A 15,507-nucleotide genomic window follows, 5' to 3' on the forward strand; every position below is an offset into this window, starting at 1 on the left:
AACACAATCTTGTTTTGGCTTGCTTGTTCACTTTTTAAATAGAACTGAGGAAGAGGCGGAATAATAGTCGTGGAAGAAATGTGTCTTCTTTAATATTATATGAACGGCGCAGGTAGTTTCCCCGGTTGAAAATGGCACAATAAACCTATTAAGGCAATCCGAGCAGAAGCAGCCAATCGCTGATCTCCTGCTCGATTGCGTATTGATTTGGGTTGGAGCGTCTGCTTTGGCCACCGGGCTGCTGTCATCAATCTTACCGACGCACGGCACTTATAGCCTATGTGTGGATATTAAATCCATGGATTTTTCTTTGAGTCTACAGACCTGTGCAGTGAAAGGGTTTTTTTCTGACTAGACGTCACTGTCCGTGAACATAACCATAGCCTACGACTCAAGGAGTGAGGGAGGAAATAAAAACATTGATGAGAGTTTGACGAAAAGTGCAACTTGATTAAACGCGCGGTTCGCTGCTGGACTTCAAATTAGAAAAACACAAACCAACAGGTGTGACCTTTTATCCTTTTTTTTTTTTTTTACGATGGGAAGAAATGACTGCACTGTATTGCCAAATAAAGGAATAATTTACTAATAACAAAACAAGAAACCCGGATCGATCAACGAGGCTGATTGAGGAGTCCAACTTAAGTCTCGAAACTGGATCCTACTGCGGGCGTCGATAACCGGATTTGACTGATCACCATCAGATAACCTACTTAATACCCTCAAAGGTAAGTTGATGAAATTAGACAATAAATGATCTTCAATGGTAAATTAATAGACTGGAGCTTATTATTACAGCCTATTGGTGTTTTTTCTGCTGCACACTTGTGCTCCCCGCAGACCCACACCTGTTGTTTGGATCGGCCAGAACCTGCAGAGAGTCTGTGTTAATATCTGTTGCCGTGTTCATTCTTTTATTTGTCTGAGAAGATGGTGAATCCTGTGGACAATGTGTGAAAAAACAGGCTTTACAATAAGTCAAATTAATATTTTACTTTTTTAGTGACAAAATCGACTGATGCGTGGTTCATGAAGTTCACGAAGACGCATTTTCAACACGACATGCTGCTTTAAGAGACAGATAAGATTGTTTATTTATTTTAAACCAGCATCGCTCAATCATAAGAGAATATAAGATCTGAGCAGAATGTCTTCTAATCACAAACCGACACTAACGCCTGTTGGTGATGAAGGTTGGATGAATGTAGTTTCTGTCACGCTGATGACGAACAGCTCCCATGAAGAGTGTGTCGATGTGATGTAGCCTACTGGAGCTGTGAAGGGGTTCAGCAGAGCTCTCACTGTGGACCCCCCACCGGCCCTCCCCCCACCGTCATAATCACTATCATCCTGTCGCGCAGCACCCAACGGGTGCTCTTCCACATGGTGGCGCACGCTGTTACGCATGGTGCGCTCTCCCCGAGATGTGTCGCTCTGTGTGATGTACCTTCACAGCATCCCCCTTTTGACCTTCAGAGCACATTGTAAGCATAATCCACTGGGATATATTGGCTGTGTATGTGTGTGTTCTTTCAGCTCACACATACTCTATCTTGTTTTACCTTATCTACCAATCTTGCATCCCCCTCTTTTCCTTTCTTGTGAGCTCCTGTCAGTCTGTCATTCCTTATTTGTCTGTCTATCTACACCCTGTCTCTCTTTTTCTCTGTCTGTGTCAGTGTATCTGCCGCTCTCTCTTATTACTTTTGCCTCTTATCTCTCTTTCTCAAGCATCTCCCTGTGTATTTTGTGATACAGCCGCAGGCAGGGCTGAGTCTGTCATTGGGACTCATTAATGAGCCCTCCACTCCCTCTCCTCATGTGGAGGAATGTTTGCACTGGAGAGTGAGTGAGAGAGGGAGGGAGGGAGGGAGGGAGGGAGGGAGAGAGAGTGAGTGAGGAGCCAAGGAGTGGAGCATGAGAGGAGCTGTTGTACCTGCTGCTCTCACTGCTCAAATATTAACAACGGGTCTCTGGGAACCGATGCCGCTGTTCTGGGACAAGCCCAAACTGTGGAGGCCGGGCTCAGTGGTTTGTGGACAGGAAGTCTGCTGCTGCTGCTGGAGGCATTGCTGCATCTGAGAGTCTGATGGAGGAGGAGGTCACAGAGCCCGATCCTCAGACAGTGGAGCTCACCGGCATGCCGCTGCCGCCAGGGACACACTCTGAGGTTAATGGAGACTTGCCGGGCAACCCATACTTGAGAGACGAGATGGAGGACGTGATGGAGAGTCCGGCGAGGGAGCCTGTTGTGCTGCAGTATCCTGCTGAGTACAGTCAAAGCCATCAGTATGGGTAAGAATCAGCAAGGGAGAGAAAGAGAGACTATGCTGCTGCAGGAAGCAGCTGGTAATTGTGTGCAGAGAGGTGGCACTTCTGTGGGACGCTCCTGTCTCCTTTCTCAGTTTGGAAAAGGTTTGACTCCTGTTTTGCAGTGATGAATTGCCTTTGCACACAGCTGGCTGTGTTTTCAAGCGCCTTGTAAGCTTCTACAGCACAGTCCACAGTCCTGGAAAGTAATTTAACCATAAATTGCTCTTACTGAATGTTCAAGCATGTCTTATTGATCGAAAGTAATATTATCCACCTTATTATTTACATTACAGGGACAGATTTTGACACATTAATTTGTTTTTGTTGTCTGTGTTGCATAACTTGGTGTCACACTTCAGTAATAGATTTGTTTGGTAATTAATCCATCTTAAAATGCTTTTGCACAAACAAGTGATTTGAAGACAGATGCTCAGAGCTTTTGATGTGCCTTTTTCAGTTTTAGAATTGTTTAGAATGGATGCCTTTCTGTGCATTGTATCCAGATCCTGATCCATTAACCACACTTCCATGTTGTATGTTAAGGTGTGACATTATTCTGTGATGTCTAGTTGCTGGACAGAAGTTTGCAAAGGAGAATGCATTCATTATGCCTTCTCGCCGGTTTGTTGAAAGCATGCAGCATTTTAATGGCAACAGCTTAATTGTGGCTTACTGATTCTTCCTTCAGGGTCAGAGTGTTTTGATTAGTTACGTCATATTTGTCTCATCCTTGTATGTGTCAGTCCAACTAGTGCTTTCCCTGTAAGGCACGTACACAACTTTAGTGGAGGTGGTTTTATTTATGTATCTGCTGTAATTGGGTTCAGTTCTGCCACGACCCAGTCTTAACAACTCTGGAAAGACTTGAAAGCACTGTAATGATGCAGTAATAGTTTGTCTACTGTCAAGCTATCGTGAAATATTTTGATTTTGGGTGACTGGAAACACACTTAAAAAAGAAAACAAGACTATGTGCTCTGATTGTTTTTATTTTCCTAAATGTACCATTTTCTTGTAAAATAGGAAATTTGCACATTTGTACATTCAAACCACAGAGCTGATGTTTTTTTCTGCACTGACTGATTGTACATCATCATCACAATTTAGACACCATCATTAAATCCATCGACATAGGAAGCCTTCCTCTATACATCAATTTTGGGACTTTAATCATGGTAATCAATCAAATAAAAAAAGATAAATGAGCTTCTGCATGCTGTATACTGATCGACTGTTCAAATCATTACAATATGAAGAGACTTTTATCAGGTAATTACATCATCTGATGCAGGTCTTTATGTAAAAATCCTGTCCAAGTTAAAGATGCTCTATTTACAAAGTTTGACTGATAGCATGCAGAATCTTCTCTTTTTTTGGCGATCCAAAACACTCACTCTGGGCCCCGAGCTCCTAGTACGGGCAGCTAACCACTAGCTACACGGCTAATTCAGCTAACTAGATAATGGCAGCTACAAGCAGTTAAATGTTACTTTAAAACTCTCTGTCCATCAGGAGACTCCACAGAGTTGAGGCAGTGCATAATATTTTCTACATCAAATATGATCCAGTTTCACCAAAAATCCGTGACTAAAGTCAGTAACACTCAACTGGTGTCTATTGTCTCATTTGTTGTCTGATAAACAGTAAATTCATATAATTTAGTGCCCCATATAACTATTTTCCAAGCTAAGCTACTGTAGTTCTCATTGCCGTTGAGCTCACCAGCAAGACAATGAGGCGGTGTGTGGGCTCACAGCACTGGACAGGGTTGCAAACTCTTTTCTTATGTATGTAGCTAATACTAGCTTCAACAGTCACTAAACGTCTCCAGATGTCGTAATACACTCATTCGCATGTTGATTCCTTTACATAAAGCTTAAAATCACCTTAGCTTAAGCCATACAGAAGGTAGATAGAGAAGTTTTAGGCCAAATGATCACAAACTCACAACACTAACATTGTATATTTGAAGTAAAACTTGGAGGATGGAGGGAGACAATCAAACAGGCTATTTAAATATTTAGTTGTAACATCTTAATCCAGAAGGAAAGAGTGAGAGAGATGCTTCCTACCCCACACACTGACTGCCTGTGCCCAAAGCAAGAGGGGAGGGAGACCCTGGTGCTGATGGCAGAACATCTGTGCAGCGTGCATGGGAATGAATTACAATTTAAATTTGAATATATTTCATGCCTTTAACCTGGTGATCTGAATAAGTAGCTACTGTAAATTTGTCGCTTGTTTCTGAGAGGATCTGAAAAGTTGTAATACTAGCTGTACAGAGTTGCAGAGTTGGCAACACTGGCAGTAGGTGTATAAAGAGAACTGCCACCAGATTTTCGACAACCCCCACTTGACGGACACTAGCTTTGCGTCAAGTCCATGCCCCCTACCCTGCTTCTGATTGGCCAACCCTAACCCCGTTCTGATAGCTAACCTCAACCAACTTAATCTATGGAGGCAATGAGTACCAGTCAATCAGAGGCAGTTTCAAAAGTCTTTTAGGGCCAGTGCACATAATGTGGCGTACCAAGAAGTTGTATTTCCACCGTTTGGCCATTATGTCAAATTGGCTTCAAAGCACAGAGTGCTTCCTGGGGGCACCAGAGTTGACAGCTTTCCAGAACAACAGACAACAGATTTAATAAATTTAATGTTGGTGAGGTTCTCCTGACTTTCTGAGTCGGAAATCCAACTTAAGGGGGCCTTGCAGTTACAATTTTCTACTTGGAAATTGGGAATTTCAACTTCCCATGTCAAATTTAACACGCCATAAGCACTGGGCAGGCTTCCAAGAAGTTGGCCAATCAGTTAGCCAATCATAAGAAAGTGAGCTTTTGCAGAGGAGGGCCTTAAAGACACAGGAACAAAAACGGCTTGCAGAGGATTTTTTTAAAAACTGAATCATGCTAAGCTGCTCTAGTGAAATAAACAGAATAAAAATATAGAACTGGAAATGAGCATAATAGGTCCTCTTTAACTGTCACTTATACAAACTCAGCACTAAGAAATTATTAGACTGGTGACAGAATGTGTGGAAACAGATTTGGGCTTAAATTTGGAGCACAAGAAAAAGCACTGTCAGGTTTCCCTGTGATTAATGGCACAGGTCCAATCACAGCTAGTGCATCAACAACCGCATGTCCTGTCAATTCCACGTGTCCTTGAGCCACACACTGAATTCCGACTTACTCAGTCACTGAAAGTTACTTTGGATACGAGCATTAGCTAATGGCCTCAATGTGATGTAAAATTTGAGTTATTATCCCATAAAACGAGGGCAGGTTTATTCTGCTTTTAGTGTCACGTTCCTTGCTTTGTTCTTGTCAGTCTATATACAAGGGCTTGACTAAAACAATTTACCCTGTTTAGGCCTCTATACTTTCACACAAGATAGCTTCTTCACAGTCCATTTAAAGGTAATGAGTAAAACTGATTTTTGAATTACTTGATTATTAGTGGATGGGCTCTCAAATGGGAGGATTCTGTGGTTCTATATCATTGTAAATTGGGTATTGCAGAAATCGTCAAAGCAGCATGCTCAGAAAAATACTGAGGTACCATCCAGTGATGTTGTTTTTTTTATTTAAGTTATTTCTATGACCCATTATAATCAGTCAGTCTGACTATTAAAAGAATCCTGGCCTCTATACTGATATAGTATATCACTGATTATACGAGGAATAGTGATTTGATGAGGTAAAAAATAGTGGCCTTGTGTTGAGGCAGTGATTACTTCCTGATTTAAGTGATTACTGTATGTTGCCCTGCTCCTGAAGGGCAATCTAGCTTGTTCAGCTGAGACGTTGATCAATTTAATCAAGTGTAATGATACTGAAGGCTGTGAACAGCTCAGTTCAACACTGTCTTCCCAAGACGTTGGATATCAGGTGTTTTATTGTTTCAGCACATTATCTCACAACTTAGCTACTGCATTAATAAACATTATGTCCTTGTGAGATAATTTCATAAAATATTGCAGTAATCTTATCTCCTGTGCTTGTAGACACCACTGCGTCTTTGTTTGCCATGAAATTGCTGGGGGGGGTTTTTTCCGACCAACAGCCCCAAACCAAAGATATTCAAGTGGCGTTGGCCTTAAGCAGAGAAAAGCAGAATGTCCTCCCGTTTGAGAAGCTAGAAACCAGTAAATTAAATTTTGCTTTGATAAATAATGTAGTTTCAAAGTTCACTCTCAGTTGGAAAAACAATGTCACCGCAAGGTCCATTTAGAACAGAACAGCTACTAAATGGATCGTGTATTGAGAGATTGTTTTCTCAACTACTTAAGTGATGAGTTAACAAAATTATAAGTATTGTTCTGTCGATTGACTGACTAATTGTTGATTTATTAAATTAATTGTTTCAGCCCTATTCTGAATACCCCCAATTGTTGCTGATGTTTAAACTCCAACAATGCATCATGTTTCATGAAACTATCTGTAATGGAACTAGTAACTGCAACCACCAAATACTTTTATTACAAAAGATATACTACTATACTAATACGACTACTGAAAATACTTGTAGTACTGTTTTGTCTTTGGTACTTTCCAGTCCAGCCTTCGAACTTCCGATGTCTGTTCTCTGCTCAATGATGGTTAGTGTGAGCTTTTAGCTGGATAATGAAATTACTTCAGATTGCACAGCCAAGTGTCAGAAACGTGTGAAGACTCACAGTGGAAGCCACATATGTCCTACATGCAAATAAAACACACACAGCCGACTTTTGCCATTGTAAAGCCTAAGGACAAAAGTTTAAGCAGCATAACGTTATTGCCTTTAATTTATTCCTCCAGAGCTTTTATCTCCATACCCTGCTTTTCAAAGGAATTCACATTTTCAAAACAAGTCATTGAGTTATTTAACACTGAATGCAGTCTACTCCTGAAGAATTGACTATGGTGAAATATATGTAAATCCTGTCCCTGCAAGCTAAATCATTCTGATCAATATTTCTTCATGTTGACCTCAGCAACGCAAACCCAGGTTGGGATACACCTGTATCAAACAGCCGACAGTAGCATATATATATATATATATACTGTATATATATATATATATATATGGGTTGGCTCATAACGATAATATAGAAAGAACGGATAAGAGCGATGATTGTAATATTCATAATGACAGCTGAGAGAAGACTGAATAATTGATGAATTAAGAAATGAAAAATCCTGACATTATGTGCGATGAAAGTTGCTCATAAAAAAAGCTTTCGGCATAGGGGCACACATCTTGATATGCATGCTTATTAAACTGACAAACAAGAAAGATGTAGGGACCAGTTTTCAATTTGTGAGGTAACGGATTGCTGGCAGCTAAAATCAGTAAAACATGAGCATTGGCAGACGTAGAGTTGAAAAGCCTTCAAATGGGACTTATGGAAGCAAAAACTAAAATTAAAGAACAGAGCTGATGTTCCTTTTGCTTCTGGTTGGCTCAGTTTAAATGTTTTCATGTTCCAACTTGATTTGCTGAACATGACATGACAGTCTTTTTTTAAGAATTTGAAATGTAATTGTGTCTTACCTATTCATATATGCCATTTTGCCAAAATAAACAAGTTTTTAGCAAAGTACACTACTTTCATATAATGCATGAGTGTATATGTTAATGGTTTATTCATGGTTAATGAATCACTGACTTCTGGTTTACGTGTCAATAATGCACCTTTTGATAAGAACGATGTTGTGGTTTCCAAGTTGTAAAAGAATCCCTGGTGTGTATCTTCCTCCAGCATAACTTGCACTGTATTGCTTTGCCATTTTGCTTTACTTTGACAGTACAGCAGAGCGAGACAGAAAAGGGCAGGGGAGAGAGGGGGGATGACATGCAGCAAAGGGCCCGGGCAAGAAGATTTAATGGCTAATTAGGAAGTCTGTCAATTATAAAGGGTCATTAGTTTCTCAGTTTATAAAAGGCCTCAGGTCGGCGGTTATAAATGTAAGTAATGTACAACTTTGCAAATAAATAAACTGCTCATTGAAGAGGTCTTAATGTGTTTGTATTCTCTCTCTGTTAGTTTTATCTTTTATTGCAAAAAACGTATTTGCACTAGAACAGTGCTTAAAAACAATTTACTTACTTCCATCCTACAGGATTAATTCAAGACCCAGCTTAAGGTTTTGTTGGAGGATATGTAAGCCAAGGGGATTTTTTCAGCCAACTCAGAAAATCGTACAGATAAAGCATTCACTACATAAATATAACATTGGTTACAACTTATAAACCCTTTGTTACATTTGCTATGCCTTATTAAATAGCAGTATGTGTGCAGTGATGATTTATCTTGTGTAGTATATAATCGTTTAGTAAGAGAGAGAACATATTAATTAATTTGATTAATAACGTAGAACAGCAGCCTGTCTGCGTCATGCTAAGGATAACACTCATAAAACTTGAGTTTTTTATTGTCTGCACTGCTGAAAACCCAAAGAGATGAATTGTTGCAAATTTAACTTCTTCTCTAGTTTTCCAAAGAGCATGTTTCCCTTTTAAGATGTTAAATGATGAGTTTGTGCTATCAAAGCTCTTGTAATTATGAGGCTTAATTGACTCTACAGAAATATCATATAAAGTTCAGTTGATAAAAGAGACAAACACATTGAGAAGCCCAGTGCTTCAGGACAGTTCAGTGTTCTGCACTGCTCTTGGTGTAATGCCTTAGCACATTTTGAACTCCTCATTCTGTCTCAAAAGCATCTCCTCCAAGTGCTCATCAAGATGAAATCCAATTAGAAAGAAGGAAGTAGTCGCCCAAATCTCTCTGCTCTATGTGCTCTTATTTTCCTTCTGTGCCCTTGGCCTTCAGATTATTGCATAATTAATTGCCTCAGTCACATTTGCACATACAGTACAGGCGCACCTGCTCTCACGCACCCGCACATACACACACATTCCCTACATTTACCTCTAGTTATGAGTTTCCATCACTGTGTGACTTCCCATTTAGTGAATGAGTTCTGCTTCATTTATGGATCTCGTTTATGCTGTGCCCCATGGACATTCATTTGTTTTAGCTTCCCCAATGTTACAAATGGGCAAATTGGCTCCCTATAGCTGATTATGGGCTCACGTCATGTCATTTTTTTACTTGATTTAAAACAAACATGAAAGCAATGACGATTTATGCACCTTGCACGTCAATGTATTCTTGGTGAGTGGCTAATGTGAATGCCCGATAACATTCGTGTTGCAGTAGCCATGAAAAATCCCACATGCGAGCTGCTTTCTTTTTCACCTTGTTTAGAAACATGTGTAATGTGTGGAGCATTTAATTGGTTTTTGTTTTCAAAATTAATCTTTCAAAAAACCAAGGAGATCTCTAGAGCTCCTCCCTTTCCTTCGCTGTCTAAATGTTTCCTTCTGTCGTCTCTCAGGGAGAAGATGCCGTTCCACCATGTGACGGCAGGCCTGCTCTACAAGGGGAACTACCTGAGCCGCTCGCTGTCAGACAGTGACAGCGACGTGCTGGCCAGCATCTCTGTGGAGGAGCTTCATGGTAAGGCTTCTCAGTAAACTGCTGTCCTGCTTTATGCTTAATGCCCATTTAAAGTGATTTGGCTGCTGCTGCCTGCCATTCTACCCTCATAGTCACTGACAACATTTTACTTCAAATGGAAATGAGCAAATTGTGTTTTGTATGTTGTTACTTTAACATGAAAAACATACTTGATGAATTGGTATCTGATGGTTTTATTTAGTAGCATTTCAGTAATTTTCAAAGTCATAATCTAAACACATTGTATCTTCTTGAAAAAGCAGTAACAGTATGCAATGTAAATGCTTTTTGTTTTCAGCCGCAGCCGCAGCCAACTTAAGTCTGTTTTTTAGCATTATCCAATTAATTTATTTTCAAGAGGTAACATTAATGTCAGATAAATAGTATAGTGGAAAAAAAGACTACACCAATTGACTATAATGCTTGGACCTGGAATATAATGCTGCATATAAATTATTAAAAACTCACGGTAGCTTTATATTTAGTTACGCTTCATGCAGAATCAAAACTAAGGAAAACTGTTACTAAAAGTTAAAGAACAGGATTGACTGCAATAGAAAAGCAGCAAAAATGTTGAGGATTTAGAGGACTTTTGACTGTACAGTATGTGGTAAACAAAAAGAATAAACAAAGGTAAAGAACCGGAGAAGTGTATCGTGATTTTTAAGGCGGATCAGACGGTCACACAGTGGGAGCCACTGTGAAAAAAATTACTATTTTGGGCAACCAGCCTGAACAAACGCTGCGGAATCCCAAACACATATGGAGCTTCGTTTTTCAAAAATCATTTCCAGTTACTTTAGAGATCCACAAACTATGTGGTATGGTAAATAGACAGTCTAGTAAATAGTAACAGGTTTTGTTTTTAAGGACCGGTGATAAGGCTAGTCGCCCCAGTCAGTATATATGTATATAGTCAGTAATAATGCTTTGAAAGACAATACTGTGCTACAAAACCAGCAGCATCCTCCTCATTTAATTCCACAAAGCACAGTAATGCATTTTTCTCTACGTAGTTTATCTCAACAGGACCATTCGCATCTGCTGGCTTCTCTCTCTGGCTATAGCTTAGGCTGTGTTTATGAACCCTTTTGTTTGGTCTGTCTGAGAGTAATCACCTGGGCCTGTAGAACACAAACCTGATCAATTACAGTCTGCGAGAGTCAGCAGTGTCAGCCTCACAGGCGGCAAACAAAACTAGACTCCCCCAGACCTACAAAATATTAATCCATCGACGCAACATTAAGCTGCCGCCTGGAAAATTGGCTGCACAGCACACGATAATAGCCAGATACTCTGTCTGGGTCGAGTTTTAATATGTATGGAGATATTTGCAGTGTATTAATTTCATATTCCTGTTTCATGTTGTTTGGTGCTTAGGAAACAGCTTGTGGTTAGAGGGTTCTTAGGAGGTCAACTAAACACTGTGAAACTGACAAACTGTAGCTTGTCAACACAATAATTACTGTATCAGTATTTACTATACACAGCATGTTGGTTGAGTGGTGGTATCATCTACTGTAGAAGGTCACCAGCTTGGAGGGTTAGACTGTCTCTACTTATCTGACATCTGAGTCCAAATATGTCATACAGCCATATTCTGCTGGGATCACCCCAGATGTCTTTTTCCAGTGATGTTTGTGATGTCAGTTGAGGATACGTGTTCATGATTAGTCAATAAATCATCTTTTGACTTTAAATAATCTAAAAAATATTCTCCTTTTTTATTGTCTTGCCTTATAATAATCAAAGTCAGTTCCTGTGCAAACAGAAATTGTTAGTGATTGATGCTAAAGAAAGGTACTCAGATATCGCCCATGGTTTGTTTATTGTCATTAATTCACATGTCAAGTGTATATATATATGAAAGAAATGCAGTTTCTTACAGTCCAGGTTACTAAAAAACAAAGTCACAATAATAACTTACAAGACACCAAACAACATAACACAGTAACTGACCAGAAATCTAACTGTAATGTGGAGTGAGCACGAGTATAACTGACAGTAGAATAAACACCTTATATGTATATCTATGCTTAAATAATAGCAGCATCAGAAGTACTTAACAGTAGCAGGAGTAATAACAATATGTGAACAGTCAGTGGAAGTGCCGTGCAAGCCTGAACATTTTTATTGAGTGGACAGTATGTACAGTATGAGGATTGGGGAGGTGGGGGTGCTGCAGCGTCCACAGGGGTAAGTTATTATTAAGTTTCCTGTTTGAGTTCCACAAAGCACGGCAATTGTTGCACCAACACTGGAAACATGGGGAAAATTATCATTTTACGCTATCTGTAAATTTTTGGACTGAGCTAATGCTCAGATTGTTCTTTTCACATGGTTTTTATATACCTTGAACATAGGTGTCACTTACACTGGGGACGCTGGGGACATGTCCCCACCACATTTTAAAATGGCTGATTTTGTCCCCATCACTTTTTGAAAAACATGTTCTGAAAATAGCTTGCACCACGAAATGCTAACTAACAAATTAAAATGCTTTGAGAAAGGTTTATTTGCACAATAAGAAAACATGAAGTGCAATTTAAATATAGGAGAAACAAATTTGCATTGTCCAAAAAAAGAAACTTAAGCTGAAAAATAAGCTGCTGATAACTGCATTATATTCAGTTATATTTTTATATTTCTGAATTGTCACCTACTAGTGGAATTTTTTGTTTCCCTTTATATAAAAAAATACATTTCTGCCATAAGTTGGAGCAGAAAATGTCTCTAGAATGCATGAAATTAAGTATAATGCTCCAGATCCCCTGCTCATATTTCAGCATTTCATATTTCTTCAAAATACTGTAAAAAATCTATTCGTCTTGTTTTCGTGCAAGCGTATCATCACACCCCTAATCTGAGCACTTATATCCCCACCACTTTTCAACACACTATTTTACACAATATCCAAATGGATATTCTTTTATAATATAACCAAACACATGGCATAAATCTGTAAAGATTTGGTATAAAAACCTAGTAAAATAGCCTTACTAGCAAGTACAGGTGATTATGGTCAGTGTTGTGTGTAGGTGAGTAAGCGTTTGTGATCCTCGTGCAGGAAATGAGGTGTACAAAAAGGACATACAAGGTTTTCATGCCTTACCTGTCTTGTGTCTTTTCAAACATGATTAACAACTATGTGCCCCACCGATTCCTTTTCCCTTGTACAGCTTACACAGCCTTTACATTCTGCACATTCAACACTTTTGCTTACAATATTTAAAGAGGCAATTTACTGTATTTGTCCAGAGCCATTAAAAACCTTACAGCAGCAGGCCAAGCTGTCACACGGCTTGGGGTATGGAATCAGTCAGCTGGTGTGTTTCTGTAAATGTCTCATCTCTCAGGAGAAGCTTTTTTTACTGTATGGATAATGCCTTACCATTTGACAATAACATAAGTCAGTCGTTTGGAGCAAGCTGGCTGTATTTATTTCAGTATTAATTTGCAGCTGGCAGATATTTTCTAGCAACTCTAGAGAAAAGAAAGGAAAGTTTGTAATGTGAGCTTCACTGGTAAAATGGTGGAATTAATTTAGCTTTTTGTGAAGGTTATAATTAAGGAAATGAGACTGACATAAACTTCATCATTACAAACTGAGCCACTGAGGCTATAATTCTTTGCAACACTAAAAAAGAAACAAGGCTATTTCCTGACCTGTGTTTTTTCTCCATGTGGTGCCCATAGAGTTAATAATGCTTATATTTAGAGAGCTGATGGCCAATATATATTGCCTATATCAAAACAAAGAAGTCATGTATAATTCCATTATTTCATAGAAAATACAATCTAATATACATGTTATCCTAGTCAGTAATGTGTTGTTTCGGATGGAAGTTTATTAATTAATGAAATAGAAAAATACATTAGGTTGTGCTGCAGATAATGTGACTGGTGTTTAAGGACTAGGATACAGTTTGTCATAAGTGAAGTCATTCAGCTGCATTTTTCTCTACAGCATAACAATATTTATTTAACGCTAGCCAGTAATGGTTTTAGATTAGATTTTATGTCATTTAGGATTATATATCGGCCTCGTGAGAGAAGGTTTCAGCCGATGTCGATTATCTCCAAATGCCAGATATCGGTCTATCACTAATCTTTTAACCAGTATAGGATAAATAAAGATAAATATCACTTGAAGGTTGTCGGGTTGGTATTTAATTGGTATTTAATTATTTGAAACAGACCTCAGAAGATGTTCAATTGCTCTTAGGGTTTTTATTCAATATGCATGAGCATGAACAGACTTCCTGCCATACCTGACTGCAGCCCCAAGCCTCTGACATCCAGTCAAAAGTGAAGCTCTGCTGTCACTCAGCTGGCTTTGAAGATTTTGAGCATCTACATCCAAATGGCGGTTAGAGTGAAACTAGTGTTTCTTCATTAACACTACAACAACATCCCTCATTTCCTCTGAAAGTAATGAGCCAAATTTACAATGATGGTCACTGCTCACGTCTTTGTCCTCAGAGCTGTCATTTATTCATCTAAATGTGTAACACCTGCTTGTTCCAGAGATGCACTGCCTGATGACATGAGTGCAGCCCACTGAGAGCAATTTGTACATCATTTCTCAGCTCAATTGTCAATTTAAGAACTGACAGTTTTTGTCTTATTCAGTGACAAATGTATGCACAGGCAAGGCGTAGAACAATGCCGGAGAATAGCCCGGTCCAGACCTAATGCAAGGACAAACTACATATTTTATGCTCTGTGGGCTCTTTGGTCCGTTCTTACATTCTTGTTTCGTATCCTGAAAGAAGAAGCTGAGATATTTGTGCAAAGATTTACTGTAATGTTACATTTCATGAGCTACAACAATTAAATAATTAAGAGAATGTGAAGTTTTACTAAATTGATCCCAATCTTTACGTGAAGACCTCTGTCTATAAACTATTACTACTATAACTATTGATAAAGAATGTGGTTTACATATTATGCATGATGAAATGACATAAAGAGATTAGTGAATAACATCTAATTTTTGTATTTTCAGTTTATGATAAAATGCTGACTAAAATTTCTATCACCTCAGAATTTAAATTAATTCAACTTTGGGAACTGCAGGACATGAATGCATTTTTAGGGAGCTTTATGATTGAGAACCAAACTACTTTTGCCAAAATATGTTTTGGCAAATAAATTTAATCCAGTGTAATTTCCAGAGGGTGTACTGTATACACAGTAGACAGAATACTGGAATAGTTAGTTATAATGGTTCTATAGTGAAAGCTCCAGTCTGGGTCTAACAGCAGACTGCAGCAGTCAGCATAATATTCAACAGAGTCTAGTAGCTTCTAGACACACCACCACATGTTGAGCTGAATCTGTATCCACAGTGGTAGTCCGAGGTGAATTTCAGACAAACTTCACAATAAAGAAGTCCCGGAGACAGGAAGAAAATAACTAAAATAGGCTATTTTATTAAAGGTTTAGTGAAAGGCCAGCGGAAGAAATCCTTCGGATTCGGCACTCAGGCTCTTTTTCACTACGCATGCTGAGCTGCACCAGACTGGCAGTAAGCCTGTGGGGAGGTTTGTGTCTACTCAACTCACCAGTGCTGAGCTTTCCTTGAAGGAGAGAGGGAGTAGGAACATGGATGCTGAACTACACCAGCATTATTATGCAGCTTGTTTCAAACTCTATGGGCAACAGCAGTTCCCACGTGGCCATTT

At 39.1% G+C, this 15,507-nt stretch overlaps 1 protein-coding gene across 1 annotated transcript in view; it reads left to right on the forward strand.

Annotated features, from left to right (window-relative positions):
• Nucleotides 1-2,089: 2,089 nt before the first annotated feature.
• LOC123985368 (calcium-binding protein 8-like) overlaps nucleotides 2,090-15,507 on the forward strand; it is a 28,125-nt gene continuing 14,707 nt past the window's right edge. The window contains exons 1-2 of the mRNA XM_046072847.1: nucleotides 2,090-2,295; nucleotides 9,699-9,820. Coding sequence (XP_045928803.1) covers nucleotides 2,090-2,295; nucleotides 9,699-9,820 — 328 coding nt within the window. The remainder of the gene's footprint in view (nucleotides 2,296-9,698; nucleotides 9,821-15,507) is intronic.

This window comes from Micropterus dolomieu, linkage group LG17, assembly GCF_021292245.1.
Source record: "Micropterus dolomieu isolate WLL.071019.BEF.003 ecotype Adirondacks linkage group LG17, ASM2129224v1, whole genome shotgun sequence".
Lineage (NCBI taxonomy): Eukaryota > Metazoa > Chordata > Actinopteri > Centrarchiformes > Centrarchidae > Micropterus > Micropterus dolomieu.